Source organism: Pseudonaja textilis, chromosome 5 (genome assembly GCF_049901715.1).
Source record: "Pseudonaja textilis isolate UNSWEBS1 chromosome 5, rPseTex1.2, whole genome shotgun sequence".
Lineage (NCBI taxonomy): Eukaryota > Metazoa > Chordata > Lepidosauria > Squamata > Elapidae > Pseudonaja > Pseudonaja textilis.
The window spans coordinates 62134548-62150502 of NC_141994.1; the positions used below are offsets into that span (position 1 = coordinate 62134548).

Sequence of the window (15955 nt, forward strand, 5' to 3'; positions counted from 1 at the left end):
CAAGGCAACTTCACCCATGCTGTCAGATAGATAAAAGTGCAAGAGAGTTTATACCTCTGAATATATAAGGAAGGTTTAAATCCAGATTAAAGTTAGGCTTCTTGCCAATTTTGTGTAGTATGGAAATCCATGACAAAATCAGTAGGGCTGGAGCTGAAAAATGAGCAGAGCTCAGACAAAAATCTATATTTGACTGAATTCTGATTAAAATAAAATATAATGTAATGCAATTAACACTATTATTCTCTGACTTTAAATATTGCATTTTGAAAGGGCTTCAAGAAAAACAGGGAGTTAATATATGCCTCCTGGATACATTCCTTATTTGTATCTAACTGAAACACAAACATTTCCCAGGAAATATTTTTCCCACTGTGCCTTTGTGATATTGTCTTCATTCACAATTCAAATATGAACCAATCCTATCTCTACCTGCCTTAAACTAATGTTTAGCCACCTAAACTGATACAGGTTTTGCCACGGAACAATCTGAGGTACTTCATTAAGCATCACTGGCTGTAGTGCAGTCAGGTAACCTTTGAGCTAGTTTAGGCTGGGATGGAAACATCCTCTTCCTCCTGTCCCTGGGTGTTGTCTGGGTGCTGGCAAATTCGGCTTTGGGTGGTGGGAGAAACAGGTTCAGATAGGTTTTAAAATGAATCCCTGATTTGGAGACCTAGATCAGTCTGATTTCAGTTGACCAACAGATGTTGGTTTCTGTATTCAATGTATGGCCCAGGTTTCCATATCAATGTATGAGTCACTGAGAGGATGGGGAGTACCTAAATTTGATAAACAAATAAATTAAAATGTTAAAAATGTTCCAATAGATTCTGGGTGGTGTGCAAAACTAGAAAACAACATAAAAGCAGCTAAAAACAGGTGGACAGGTAAAGGTGGAAATCATGCATGGACAGAAAATTGTGCTTTTAAATTCAAAAATATGGGGTTAATGGAGGAGATAAGTACGATGCAATCAGTACCCAGTGTCTGTGGAAATTCTCAATTATCTAGGACATGGTTGTTCCAAACCTACAACCTGGTTGGCCCATCTCATCCAAGAAGCAGAACTGAAGAACCTTCTTGGATGAGAAGTGAAACATTTTCAAAGAAAACAATCAAGAAAGTCCAGTTGCCTTTTGGAAATCACCTTTGGGAGTACTGAGTAAAATTTTAAAGGCTGATCATGATTTTCTTTCAAAGTAATATAAAATATTGTGCTTAGGTGAAAAATATTAAATATTAATATTAAACATATTAAAATGTAGCATTAGAGCTGTGGTGGCGCAGTGGTTAGACTTCAGTACTGCAGGCTACTTCTGCTGACTGCAATTGGGCAGTTCAAACCTTACCAGGCTCAAGGTTGACTCAGCCTTCCATCCTTCCGAGGTCAGTAAAACGAGGACCCAGAAGGCTGGGGGAATATGCTGACTCTGTAAACCTCTTAGAGAGGGCTGTAAAAGCACTGTGAAGCAGGATATAAGTCTATTGCTGTATTTTGAACTACTTTATTCTAACTGGGTCTCCTTAGCTTAGCTCCTTCTCCCCCCCGCCCCCAGGGATCCTTTTGTCTTTCCAAAAGGAACATCTGGCCTTGTGCGGCTTACCATGTGATTGTGCTGATGATAATATTTACCTGCTCCTATTTCAGACTCTAATATTAGATTACTAATCTAGGTGTCACGAAAATCAAGCAGTTGATTTTGTGCGGTCCCACACTACACTCTGTAGGACAATAGAGGAAATGGGAAAATCTGCATTCCCTGCAGTATTTATTGTATTAGTGCAAAACAATTATCTGGCATGACAGAAAATGTCACTAATCTCTTCAATAGCACTACTTTAGAAAATTCTCAATTGGATTGATGGTTCTACAATTAAGGTGAGTCAGTACCTTTTATGAAATGAACTTGTATTCGAAATATTGAATGACAATCTGTCTGTTACACAAAATTCTTCTTTCACACTGGCAGTGATTGATCCCAGTGGGAAAATTTAACACATGCAATAGCTTTGTCTCTCTGCAATTGATATGTTTTAAAGATATGTTAACTTTTGGCTGGATTGGATGAGAAATTATGCAAAATGCCCTTAAAGATATATTTGGAATTTTGAGAGCATGCCATGTCGTCTCACAAAACAGATGCTGTTGTTGGTACAGCCATTCACAAAAATCTATACTTGGATCATGCAGTAATTACTTTATTTTCTAGGAATATCTCTATGGCTAATTCAGCTATTCAGCTATTGCAGGCTAATTCTGCTGACTGCCAGGAGTTCAATTCCGACCTGCTAAACAATTAGGAAAAGGTTGATCAGTTCTAATTCTCCAAGCAAAGTATAATCCTGATAATATTTTGCAGGATCTTATTGACAAGCACACATCTGGCTTATTCTCAAGAGCTATAGAGATGATCTTGGACTAGGCCACAGCAGTTAGCAAAACACGACTTAAGCAAAAAACAGGAAGAAAAAATAAAAAAGAAGAGCATAAGGAGGAGGGATGGAAAATCCCATCAGCCTTTCAAATTCTGTTATGATAACCTGTATCAATTAAGTTGACTTTCATTATACTTTGTAGAATCTTTTTCCTGATCTGGCCCCAGTTTGAAGAGCTGGCATTCATCTTGAAGCGTCATAATATATTCCCTCTTTTCCCCTTCTACTGCAGGGAGCTAAGGCAAAACTAAGTACAGTTTCTTTCTAATATTTTCTTCCTATCCTGGACTTAAATCAAGTTTTGCCAAATAGTCATCGTTTCTCCAAAATATATACATATACACACACACATACATACATACATACATCACAGTGTATACTGAATTTATATGTACAGTCATACAACATAGACTTGATTTTGTGCCACCTGGTCTAGCAACCACATATATTTTCTCCATGGTGATTTATCTCTAACCTATTGAAGGTCTAAAGGTTGTCATTACTGTAACTGAAACCATCCATCTTGCTTGTCTTCATCTCCTCTTTCCTTCCACCTTTCCAACCTTAGTGTCTTCTTCAGAGAGTTGGATGTTGGCATAATGTGCCCAAAGTGGGATTTAGGCTAGTGTGTTATGGAAATCCACCTAATATAATCCTCTATGCTATGATCCATGCTACTCAGTCTTATTTTCATCAAGTCTTATTTTCTTATTTTTAAATTTAATTCAATGCAACGTATGGTTGGAGTGACACCTTGTGACCAGAAAGAACAAATGCATCTTCTACTCCTTGTAAGAGAACAGCAATATTAGCCTACTATAGCCAAAAATCAGGAGTCTGAAAGAATCTTTCCGGATTAATAAATCATATCGAAAGACATAACTTTCATGAGATACAGCTCACTTCTAGAGGAGTGGCTAGACATCCTACATTTATCTAAAACAAGGGTCTTCAAACTTGGCAAGTTTAAGACTTGTGGACTTCAACTCCCAGAATTCTTGAGCTAACATGGCTGGAGGAGGAATTCTGGGAGTTGAAGTCCACAAGTCTTAAAGCTGTCAAGTTTGAAGACCCCTCATCTAAAAACTTCATTGCATTTTTCTCAGCCATTAAGGAGAGAACAGGTGCCCTCAGATATACTGGACTTCAACTCCCATAATCCCCAGTCAACACCGTCCCAAAATCTCAATGGTATATTTCCCACCCCCACCCCCCCTACGAATCCCTCTGGATAGTAACACCTGCTTGCAAAGGTAGTTTAATACAAAGTTTCCTAAATCAGAGCTTCTCAATCTTGGGAAATTTAAGATGGTGGACTTCAAACCCCCCCACCCCCTCAAGAATTCTGAAAGTTGAAATCCATATATCTTAAACTTGCTACAGTTGAGAAACACCAGACCAGACTTCGTTGGTTCTTTTACTAAACAGGACCCCAAATTGGGGAACCTCATGTAAGCCTACTATCTCACACAAACCAGTTTTTTTTTTCTAAGTAATTTTTTTTTTTCTAGGTAAAACGAGGAGACGGAATAAAAGTTCCTCAAAAGCACACATCTCACTGAAAGTCCATCGTGTGTATTCGTGTCAGATCAGCCACCCAAATTATGAACATAAACCAGTTTACCTAAATTAGAAAATAAGGTAAACCTAGGATAGACTGAGTTAATTAGTTGCTAATTAGAAATTTGGGCGGAAGGGACTGGAATGGAAATATATCAATATTGGAGCATGAAGAATTTTTTTAAAAAACCCAGAAAGATCAGATCTGAGGAACCTTTAGAAAAAGCAGACTCACTGAACCCTCCCTCACAGTGTATTCGCACAACGCAACAACAAAAGCGCAAAATAAAGACAAATTAAGTTTTCGCGTTACGGTAGGAATCTCAACCCGCTTCCTGCTCCTCCCATTTTAAACTACTTCCTGTAAGAGGAGCCTTCTGGTTTTCGTAGTCCGGAATTCCTCTGCCAGCCTTTTTTTTTTTTCTTTTTCCTTTCACATTTCTACAATTTTTTGCACTGAAAACAAAAGGCACCCGGACTTTGCTGCAGAAAACGCACTTTGTGCGTCCCGGGGAAGCAGAGACGGGACTGCTGGAATCTCTTTCGTCACCAGTGGTGACGAAAGCAAGCGCGTTTCGGTTGTTTTTGCAAGGATTATTAGAGGGGAGAGGAAAAGGTTTGGGACAAGGATCAAGAGTCAATAAACCATCCTAGTTACACTTGGAGCTGGCCTTTCGCTTTGTGCAGATCGTTATCGCTGTTCGGCCTCTTGGGTACTGAAGACTGCAAGGTGAAATCTTTTAGTAGGACACAGTGCTAGCTGTTGCAATCCTCTTCTTTGTTAGCAACTAATTGCATGGACCGGGGTAGGGTAGGCGTGGAAATATATTAGGAGAATCCAAATAATCATCAAATCAAATTCCAAAACTGATCCACGCCCTGTTGTGTAAATTTTTCCCAGGCTTCCAGCAGGGCTGACTTTGAGGACCATGCCATAATGAAGAACGATTCGCCGGTGATGTTGTCTGCCGTCGCCAGGGCAAGGGGCCTATTAAGAAGCAGCGAGCCCAGCCTTCTCTCTCCAGCGGCACCCCGAGCAGTTTCCTTGTTAGAGGAAGCGGCTGAACTCCTGGTTTTGGACAGGGACTTTGCTGCAGCGGTGGACAGATGTGAGAAAGGCTGCCAGAGCCTTTTGGAAAACGATGGCGATTCTGACGGGTAGGTGCCAACTGGAATGAAGAGTGAGCATTCAGAACCGGCTGGGAGTTGATTGTTCTTCACAACAGGTGTTTTTTTTAGATGCTGTTGGACTACTTGACTCATCCATTTTATTATTTATTGTTTGGAGAATTGGAGTTGGGCAAAACCTACTTTCTTATCTCTGCTTTTAAGGGAATGCTTTATATCTATTTATTTTTATTTATCTGGAATAGGGATGGAAGTGGAAGTAATTGGTACTTTAGTTGTTAGCAGCACTTCAAGAAAGATAGTGGTGCATTCTTATCAGACTTCTTCTGAAGGACTTTGGCAGACTTCCAGGGGACTATTTATAACTGGTTGACACTCATTACGGCTATGAATTTCACAGCCGTTGAACTAAAATAAAAGGGTTTTAGATTTAATGTGTGTTTGTTGGTGTCTCAGGAAGCCTTGGTCAGAACAGTCACCCACATGACTGACCCAATTTTGTGACCTTTTTTGCAGCAGTTGTAAAGTGACTGCTGCAGTTGTAAAGTGAACCCATTGCTAGTTATGGGGCATTTTTGTCAAAACCGGAAATACATGCTGGTTTTTGGCAAAAAATCATTAAACTGTCATGTGAGTATAGGACATTGCAAACAGTTGTAAAGGCAGTCTGGTTGCTGAGTCCCCCTGACAAGTAGTCACATAATTGCAAGATGTGATGCTGTGGGAACTTCAGAACCAGATGGTAAGTACCTTTTGGGAGCCAGGCTTAATTTTGAGTGGTTGCTAAGCAGCTGGTCATAAGTCAAAGACTATTTACTTGTATTGCCAAATCTAAACCAAGCACACACTCAGTACAAAAATCAAGCTTTCTGTTAGCAGATTTGTAAACTGGAAAATGAATTTTAATGATTGATTTATGTCATAAACCCTAATGTGGTTGGTTAAGCAAACTGTGGTTTAGTGGTTTATGTGAATCTGATCTACCCTTAGAATTGGATCAGAGATTGCAGTTGGATTGGTTATAGGACTGCCGTTTTTCTGCTTTTTTTGATTGTACCCCAATACACATATATAAAGTGTTATCTGACTTGCAGATCCAACTCTGAAGATCTGAAATGCTCTCTGTGTATTGTTGGCATCCAAGCTTTGGCTGAAATGGATCGATGGAGAGAAGTCATCCCATGGGTTCTTCAGTATTACCACAAACCCAAATGTTGGCCTCCCAAAATTCTGGAGCTCTGGTGAGTCCCCTTTTTCTGCATCTGAATGGCAAAACAGATATTGTTCCATCCTAAGGAGGAATATTAGGTTGTATAAATAGCTCCCACCTAAATATCAAGAATGTTTACAACTTAATCTTACACTAGAATTATGGGTACTTCCAGGCATGTCACTCCTGATTTTTAATTTAATAATAGGCAACAATTCTGTCATGTTTTTAGAGGAATAATGCTTAAATCAGGAATGAGTTGAGACTAGATTTTTCTACACTCGCTGAGACAGTTTTTAATCTTCAGTAGGGACGCAATTCCAATTTTTAGAAAACCTCAAATCATTGTGGTCCTAGAGGTTAACCTTTTAAGAGCAAGTACTTAAATTGTTTTAGCTGTTGAAGCAAAAATGTACCGCTTTAAATTATCTTACAGTAGCATGGTTGGCTAAATACACTAGAGAGTTTTTTTTATTATTTTTCTGCAGTCATGTTTGTTTTTTCTCCAAGCAGCTCAGGATGGTTTATACAAGGCTACCTCATTTTTATGGTCATAATAAGTTTGTGAGGTGGGTTAAGCTGAAAAGAGATGATTGGCTATGGTCAACCAGTGCAGACCATGATCCAGGCAAAGTGAAACCTAACCTCTCTCTCATGCACTCAGTCCACTATATTGTAGTGGGTATCCTCAGTGTGATTTCATGCAGGTGACCAATACTCAAAGGAAGAAAATAAGATGGACTTCGGGAAATAAGGTGGGAAACATCAGGTCCCTATTAAGAGCAGATTTCTAGCAGATTTCTGGCATCCTGTGGGGAGAGAGAGAGAGAGAGAGAGAGAGAGAGAGAGAGAGAGAGAGAGAGAAAGAAAGAAAGAAAGAAAAAGAAAGAAAGAAAGAAAGAGAGAGAAAGAAAGAAAAAGAACTTTATTGGCTTGTGCCAAATAATCTTCACAGGAACCTAGTTCATAGCAAGAAAAGGTTTTCCTATCTTTATGTTATTACATAGGAACATTTGGGCACATTGACACATCCAGAATGTTGATAACAATTTTGGATACTGGGAAAATAAGCCATCATTCAATACATGAGTCCAACATAATTTTTAGGTTGTTTTTTTTTAATTGCTTATTAACAGGTGAAAGTAATAAACAATAATGTCTGTCTAGATCATAATTATAATAATGAACAAAAGCAGACTTGCCCAGCTTGTTGAGGGGAAGAAACCAAATTGATAAATGAAAAACAATAGCAGGACACAGAGGAACACCTGGCATGCTGGAGTTGGCAGTGGTTGTGAGGCCTAGAGGCATTGGAGGCATGAGAGTACTGCACCTTTGTGGGCAGTGGGGAATTGATTGACTTTGGGAAAAAAGAAAAAAATATTTCTATAATAAGATGCCCCTGGTTCAGTTCTTTAGTGAAATATACACCACACAAAAACCTATCTTTTCATTTCTACCATAGAAAGACACCTCAAAAGTCAGCAAAGACATCTCTTGAATCCAGTTGTTGACATCTCGGACAGTTGTTTTCTTTCCATCTATTGCCAGCTGCCATTAGGTCAGGGGTCTGCAACCTGCGGCTCTGGAGCCACATGTGGCTCTTTCGGTCTTTTGCTGCGGCTCCCAGTTGGCTGATCCCTCCACTGGCTGGCCCCTCCCCTCCCCGTCACTCCTTGCCTTGCCTGAGAAGGTAAGGGTGATGGTGGGGGATGGAGACTCGCTCTATATTCCAGAACAGGAGGTGACTGTGTGGGAGTAAGTGACGTAGAGTTGACCAGGAGCATCCAGTCACACCTGTTGTTAAATTATTGGCTCCTGGTGTTTTCTGTGGGAAACAGGTCCAAATGGCTCTTGAGTGTTTAAGGTTGCAGACCCCTGTATTAGGTAGAAAGACCAGAAAATCAACTCCATAGGAAGACTAGAGCCACACTTGATTGAGGTTTGACATAATACCTGAATCTTGCACATCTGGTTGTGCTATCACTTCCCCCAACAATGTCTTATATCCCAGTGAATCAAGGAGACTTTTACCCGAGCTAGTTCTGAATATTATTTTGTCTCCTGGGACTTAAATAATGTTTTGGCCTCCTTTGCCTAGGTAACAAGTCTTGCAAAAAGTTATCTCCCACACACACACCTATACAGGATAATTCTTTTAGCTGAACCCCAGGATCTTCTAGCTTCTTAGGAAGTACGCAACTATCTGATTTGGTCTTTTTTTTTCCTGATAGGTACATGGTCAAACTAAGCCTTTTCATTATTTTCAATATTCTGAGAATTCATATTAAACCCTAAGAATTTCTGGAAATAGATTCTGCTGGAGGCACATCCTTCACTTTGCTAACTTCCCCATTTCTTTTTTTTGTTTTTTTTAAATAAAAGCTAGGAGGTCTAATTATTTCAATCTTGCATCCAATGGGGCCCATGGAGGTTACATCTTACTGGTACTTTGTATATGGCACTTTTGAATGTCTTAAGACATGTCCAATTGAAATATGAATGTCTTAAATATGACTTAAACTGTTATTTGTATACTCTCTTTCAGCATCCTCCTCCATAGCAAAGTGGAAGAACCTCATGTGATGTTAGATGTTGGTGGGGACTGGTTATACTGCCCATCCAATCAGAACCTGTCAAGTTATGGCCTGTTGGCTCAGCTTTATCTTTTCCATGTGCTCTTGCCACTCGGACACTTTTCAGAGGCAGAGGAGCTGATCCAAGGTTGCAAAGCTTTGAGCCAGGAGCAGCGAGAAGACATGCACAAAACCCTTCAAGAGAAACAGCATCAGTGGCTACAGAAAGAAGCACCTCCAATTCCTGAGGAGCAGCCAGAGATGTCCTGGAAGCTGCAGTTGGGTAGGATTCTTGTAGATGGAACTCTGAATGTCTAAACATTCTGTCTGGTCTTATGAAATCATTTGCACCATTGCCTGCAATGAGCATTGAGCTTGCACTAAAGCAGAGATCTCCAAACTTGGCAACGTTAAGGCCTATGGACTTCAACTCCCAGAATTCCTCAGCCAACTATGCTGGCTGAGGAATTCTGGGAGTTGAAGTCCAGAAGTCTTAAAGTTGCCAAGTTTGGAGACCCCTGCGCTAAGGCAGTGGTACCAGCTTGTGTTCTGGCAGTCCTGTTTCCTTAGATACATGCAATAGAACACAGAATCGTATTGCTGGAAGGGGCCTTAGCATTCTTCTAGTCCAGTGGTGGCTAACTTTTTTGGGCTCCTGTGCCAAAAATTGTGCATGTGCTTGCACGCTCGTGCTCGCGTGCCAGCACCCAGAAGGCAATGTATGCCCCCCACACCCCCTACATTTGCACACGCAATCCTACCCCCCGCCACCCCCTATTTGCACTGTGCCTCACGGCTGATTTTCGGCCAGTTTGAGGCCTTTTGGCCTCCCAAAGGCTTTAGGAAGGCTTCTTCAGGCTTCTACAAACTTTGTAGGCGAAATCTAGCCCCGTTTTGGAAGTGACAAAACGGGGCTAGATTTCAGCCTACAAAACTTGTAGAAGCCTGAAGAAGCCTTCCTCAAGCCTTTGGGAGGCTGAAAAAGGCCTCAAACAGGCTGAAATCAGCTGTGAGGCACGCATATGCCCAGTGAGGTAAGTTTGCCTACAGCTCTTGTGCCAGCACAAATGGCTCTGCGTGCCACCTGTGGCACATGTGCCATAGGTTCGCCGTCACGGTTCTAGTCCAACCCCCTGCTCAAGGCAAGAGCCTTATACATCTCAGTGATTGATGGCACAAGCAGAGAGTTTTCTTGATAAAATTGTTGAGCAGGTTCAAGGAGAGAAAAGATCCGTAGTCATCTCTCTCCCTTTGCATCACATAGATTGGCTCTTCGTATTTCACAGCATCTGGATGTGCTAATTGTCATAATAATAAATTTAATTTATATGCCTTTTGATTCCCAGTAATTCTCTCCTTGAGGCAGATGGAAACTACGACAATTTCAATCAGAAGCAAAAACAGGTCTACAATAGAGTCCATTCACCTTAGTTTAGATGTATACAGATGACTCATGAAACATTGTATGACTGTATGTTGAATCCTTTACCGTTTTAGTTAAAGGAAAAAGAAAGATCCCAGGATGGAATTACAGAGTATCACTGTCACTAAGAGGAACTGGTATTAGGCCAGGTGAACAGATAATCTAACAGTGATTAATAATCTTGAAGAACACAGCTACACATAAGGAGCCCAAGTATTTTAAAGTGTAACATGTTATCTGAACTCCAAACAAGAATGGTGTAATTTATATTCTACAGGGCTAGTGTAAATAAGGGGTAATAAAGCTGTCCTATTACAGCCGATTAATTAGTGGAATAGATAGGTTACACCTTTTTTCAGAATAAAAAAACCTCAGTTTCTTAATTTGATTAACTATGATTATTGCTGTCTAACAAACTCACCAGGAAATGTTTGACATACTTTGAAGAAATTAACTTTGTGTGCCTGTTAAACAATTATGCAGTTGTTTAAAAACAATGAACAAGACAGTTATAGATCCAATCTTGAGATATTTTAGAAAAAACTGAGTAAAGCAAACCCTTTTACACATTTAGTTCAACTTTGAATGTCAGGAGCTACTATAATAAATCTAGGTTATATAAATAACACACTAAATGACAGTTCTTTTTTTTTTTTTAAAGAATCTCCATTAAAACCTCAAAGAAAATATATAAAGTCATTCATCTTAAAAAAAATGAAACGAGAAAGCTCAGTTTTGGTGTTCTTGGTCCTTGTCATTTTCCCTTGTGAATTTTCTTTTGCGTTTCAGGTTCAGTGTCTCAAAGGATGTTGACCATCTTGGTCCAGTTGAGAAGACTGCTGGAGTCTTTGGCAAGCCAGTTCAGTTCTATCCCCTTCAAAAAGACACTTTTGGCGGCCCTCCTGTTGTGTCTCATTGTAGTGAGGCTTGACCCAGGTAGGGGACAGAGGAAAAAGAAGCATCTAGAGATATAGTTTCTTGTCTGAAGACGAGGAATATGGGGCAGAAAGTGGAGAAAATGAGTAATTAGACAATGGCACAATGTGTGAACCAAGAAGGTTTCTGGGTAACTCCCACTCTGATGATGCTCAGGAAGCTATTGAAAACCATCTGATCTCCCAAATATTGGAGTTGATTGATGGTAGAGCCCCTGTTGGTTTTTTTTATTTTTCCTTTCTTCTTTCTTGCATATATCTGTTTCCAGGCTGCTTATGAATCCCTCTCTTTTTTATGGTATTCTTACTTTTTTAACTGATTGGAAATTGTGTAGCCTCTAAATTGCATAAATAAAATAAATCCTGGCTCTATCTTCTGGCCTTGGGATCTTGTTTTTGGAAGGTACTCCTATCACCACATGTCTTTAGACAAATAATTGTACTTAATATCCTCTAATCTCAAGGTGTGAGATAGATAGAGATCCACATAATCTGTGCTTCATCATGTGTAAACGAAAAATGGGTTGATCAAAGGAAAATGCTATTGTACCACTTCTTAAAACAATAGTTCAAGGTATGTGGCTATCAATTGTAGCTCTTGGGAGATAGATCTATCTTACAAGAGCTGAATGAAATCAAACATGATTGTTATTACAATTACTAATTTGATCCAAGTTACCAAGAAAAGCAGCTGGCAATTAGTTACAGTGAAAAAAATGCAATATTATGATAAGAAGCTTTAATGAGGAGAATACTAGTTCATTTAAAGATTAAGAATTTCATAACAATACACATAGGTGCTGAGTTTGTTCAGAGGTAATAAATGTCGGAGACAAAAAAAGTAGACACATGTAATTAAAATAATCTTATGCTGTATTTATAGCAAATGTGTTACTTCCTTAGAATGACTTGATGCCCGAAGCTAAAGTTTCCTACTTGCCTCCTTGTATTTTTCCCCTTGCTTCTTGTGAATGTTTCCCTTATATTACAATCTTAGGAGAGCAATGTTGTGGCTTTCCTTTTTCCTGGCCTCTGTGAGTTCTTCTGGATTGTCTGCTTTCTGCCAGAGAAACACATCCAAATTCAGAAGATTAAAGATGTCTCCTCAATAGTAAGAGAGAGTAAGGGGATAAAATCCATATCCCTCAGGGTGAGCATTGATTGATGAAATGATTGATTAAAAATTCAGACTATCTGCCTATCTCAGATCTGACTATCTGAGACAGATATCTGCCTATCTGTGATTAAATCAAGCTTGAAGGCTGCCTTTCAAAACAATATCACAAAAGGATCCCAATTTGGTTGGGGGTGTATTGAAGCCACAGGGAAATTAGCATATGGCACTAATTTTATTTTTCTTCTGTTCTCTTTCCCCTCCTTCCTAGCATCCCCTACTTCTCTACCCTTCCTCTACAGGCTGACCCAGCTTTTCCATCAAGCTCGTTTGGCTTTACTTCCTCCAAGCAGAAGACCTCCTGTTCAAGACTAGCTTGCTCTTTTGTCATCTCTGGATACTATGATATGCTCCCAAGCCAACACTGCAGGTTTGGGGACAATGCCGAACATAAAGCGACGGGAGTTTCTTCCAAGACCAAGAATGTGTTCTGAAAGTGGATATGGCTGGATGGAATACAAAAGTCCATATGAAGAGGTTTCTCTTGGATTAGAACGTGCTTTTTGTGCTCATTCCTGTTTAGAAACATGTTTATTTTAAGTGAGTGACATTTGCTTCCAAGTAAACATTGAGATCAAGGTGTGACAGACTATTTCAGGTGTTTTTTTAAATCTTCACTTTGGCAAGGAGACATTAAACTTTTTTTTTTTCTATCTGGGAAAGACTATGCCTGCCTCTCTTCTCCTGGTATACATTTGTCATGCAGAAGTTTTTCCTTCTCTACCTGGCTGTGAGGCCCTCCAAACCAAAGAAAGGCACCTGTTGATTCTTCCAAGTAGATTTCTTTATTCTTCCACACCTATAGACAGCATCTTGCCAGACTAAAGCATTCTACTATATACACTGGGCATATTCTCTGAGAACTATTAAGGAGGCAATGTCTCAACTACTTCTTCTCACGCTATCTGAAGTGAGCTGCCTCTTATTTCTCTGGAATACACCCCTCTCTCATGGCAATCCAGTCCACAACATTCCACCACAGTGGCTGCCTTCAGATGGGATGGACAACAATCCCATTTCCCTCATTCATCAGATCATATCTGGAGAGCAAACAGCTGGTGCAGATTTCATGTAAAATTTATGGGTGTTTTTGTGCAAAGAAGAGGAAGTGATTCTTCTAGAGAAAGCCGTATCAAATTAAGTGGTTTTCTCTTTAACTTTAAGACTGAGCTGCCAGTGCAGAAAGCAAGATATGAAATGATTAATCACTTTAATCTCAACCTTCCTTTCATCCCTTTACTCATCAGAGGCCCTGGGTCTTTTCATGGGGAGTATGGACATTGCTTTTCCTGACTTGGTAGTGAAACCCAGAATCACCTTAGATGGGTAGCATATAAATGTAACAATTTTTTTTAAAAAAGTCCTTGCTAATGAGTGATAGATTCTTGTGATCTTCTGTGCAAGTCTTTATACAAGGAAGAGCTGTGATGCTTTTAGCAACTTTGCTCATTATTTTGTAAGGGTTAGGATGAGCAAGCATTTTCAGGGGTGGGAGAAATTTGCAAATGATATTACATGTTGTTTAAACCAGTTGCTATCCCCGTTTAATGTCTATTTCATGTTTTAAAAAGTGTTTTGGTTTTATTTGTTTGGCATCTTTCATCATCTCTACCAAAGAAAAATTAGATGAAGAAGAAATGGAATACTACCAAGGCAAGATACCCACATAACAATGCTTTCTTTTCTTGCCTTCAAATCAGTCTTGGTTCTTGGCAGCTACTAGGACAAATGCCAGGGGTTTTCTAGGCAGTATTTTCAGAAGCATTTTGACCTTGTCTCCTGCTTCCTAGGGCTGAGAGGGTGTGACGGGCTCAAGGGCACCCAGCTGGCTTCCCAGAAGGATTAGAGCTCAAAATCCCCTGCTCTTAGTCCAGTGCCTTAACCACTAAAGCAACCTGGCTTGTATCTGCATTGATTGCAAAAGTATCCCAATGTGTTAGAAAGCTACATTTTTATTTTATTTTACTTGGGATTCAAAACATATGTTTGGAAAGAATGCTGATGTATACTTTTATGCTTCAGCTGTTTGTTTTGAATATTGAATGCTGCCCAGAGTCAGACAGTGTAAGAAATCTAATAAATGAAATTATTTATTTTCCTTCTTAACAGATAATCAGAGTTGGAAGGGACCTTGTAGGTCATCTAGTCCAACCCCCTGCCCAAGCAGGAGACCCTACATCATTTCTGGCAAATGGCAGTCCAATCTCTTCTTGAAGGTCTCAAATGATGGCGCTCCCACAATTGCCGAGGGCAACTTCTGTTCCATTGGTTGATTGTTCTCACTGTCAGAAAGTTTCTCTTTGTTTCCAGGTTAAATCTCTCTTTGTTCAGTTTCCATCCATTGTTCCTTGTCTGGCCTTCAGGTGCCTTGGGAAATAGATTGACCCCCTCCTCTCTATGGCAGCCCCTCAGATATTGAAACACTGCTATCATGTCTCCCCTGGTCCTTCTCTTTACTAGACTAGCCAAGCCCAGTTCCTGCAACTGTTCTTCATATGCCTTAGTCTCCAGTCCTCTAATCATCCTGGTTGCTCTTCTCTACACTTTTTCTAGAGTCTCAACATCTTTTTTATAGTGTGGTGACCAAAACTGGATGCAGTACTCTAGGTGTGGTCCTACTAAGGTTTTTTAGAGTGGTGTAAGTACCTCACTTGATCTTGATTGTATCCCTTGTTAATGCAACTTAGGATTGCATTCACTTTTTGGGCTGCTGCTGCACACTGCTGACTCATATTTATCTGGTTGTCCACTCAGACTCCAAGATCCCTCTCACAGTTACTCAGTAACGCTGAACTCCAGTTTTTGTTGTCAATGCAATTGCAATAGATAAACTGTGTTATATTTTGACCACATACCCCCTCCCCTGTAGGCAGCAGTAAATTATATTTTACAGGCTAAAGATAATGCTAAGTGGAACTCTGGGATGCAATGCTGACCAAACACTTATTAGTTAAAGTGGAGCTTACAAAGCAAAACAAAAATAACAGCTGAAAAACCTGCCAAATTGAAGAGGTCAGAAGTCTTCAGTGGGCAGCGGAATTCCAGAGAGACATTTCCTAGCTAGCTGAAGTGTTTGGTAATTAATTTTTATACTGTTGTGTATATTTTATTCAAAACATTATGCACTGTTAACAAAATTAACTGACACTGCTTGACACAGAACGACGAGGAACTGTGTTTATGTGCGCTTCAATTCAGGTTCCTAATTTTTTTGCCACCTCAACTCTATTAATGTACACACTTCCCATAAAACAACAAATGCCAAAATGAACACATATGAACAATTAAAACACACTTATGAGATTTTGGGAAAGATGAGTATATTTATATACTACTGAAACTCTTGTGTCTAATTGTAACTTTCAACTGGGCAAAATGGTGCATCACAGAGCAACGGTTTTCAAATCAATATATCTCAAATGGGCTAACACACCCAAATCCAGGACCCATGACTCCTGTGGGATTGAAATTTGGCAAAACTTGTGACCACTTCAGTACTTCTGCACTGTC

At 39.8% G+C, this 15955-nt stretch overlaps 1 protein-coding gene across 2 annotated transcripts; it reads left to right on the forward strand.

Annotated features, from left to right (window-relative positions):
* Positions 1-4385: 4385 nt before the first annotated feature.
* PEX26 (peroxisomal biogenesis factor 26) lies at positions 4386-13027 on the forward strand. Of its 2 annotated transcripts, XM_026715957.2 has the most exons (6): positions 4386-4729; positions 4901-5157; positions 6222-6368; positions 8886-9196; positions 11126-11272; positions 12657-13027. In XM_026715957.2, exons 2-6 carry the CDS (start codon positions 4937-4939, stop codon positions 12758-12760), a joined length of 930 nt encoding a protein of 309 aa, XP_026571742.1. In that variant the 5' UTR covers positions 4386-4729; positions 4901-4936; the 3' UTR covers positions 12761-13027. The 2 variants fall into 2 exon arrangements, with proteins under 2 accessions (XP_026571742.1, XP_087791257.1); XM_087935131.1 differs by lacking the exons at positions 11126-11272; positions 12657-13027 and adding an exon at positions 10260-10492.
* Positions 13028-15955: the final 2928 nt, after the last annotated feature.

Bases quoted from the DNA above. Each gene is read 5' to 3' on its own strand.
- PEX26 (XM_026715957.2), top strand. From the start codon at position 4,937: ATGAAGAACGATTCGCCGGTGATGTTGTCTGCCGTCGCCAGGGCAAGG. The intron at 9,197-11,125 runs GTAGGATTCTTG...TTTGCGTTTCAG, and splicing joins GTCCTGGAAGCTGCAGTTGG to GTTCAGTGTCTCAAAGGATG. The intron at 11,273-12,656 runs GTAGGGGACAGA...CCTCCTTCCTAG, and splicing joins TGTAGTGAGGCTTGACCCAG to CATCCCCTACTTCTCTACCC.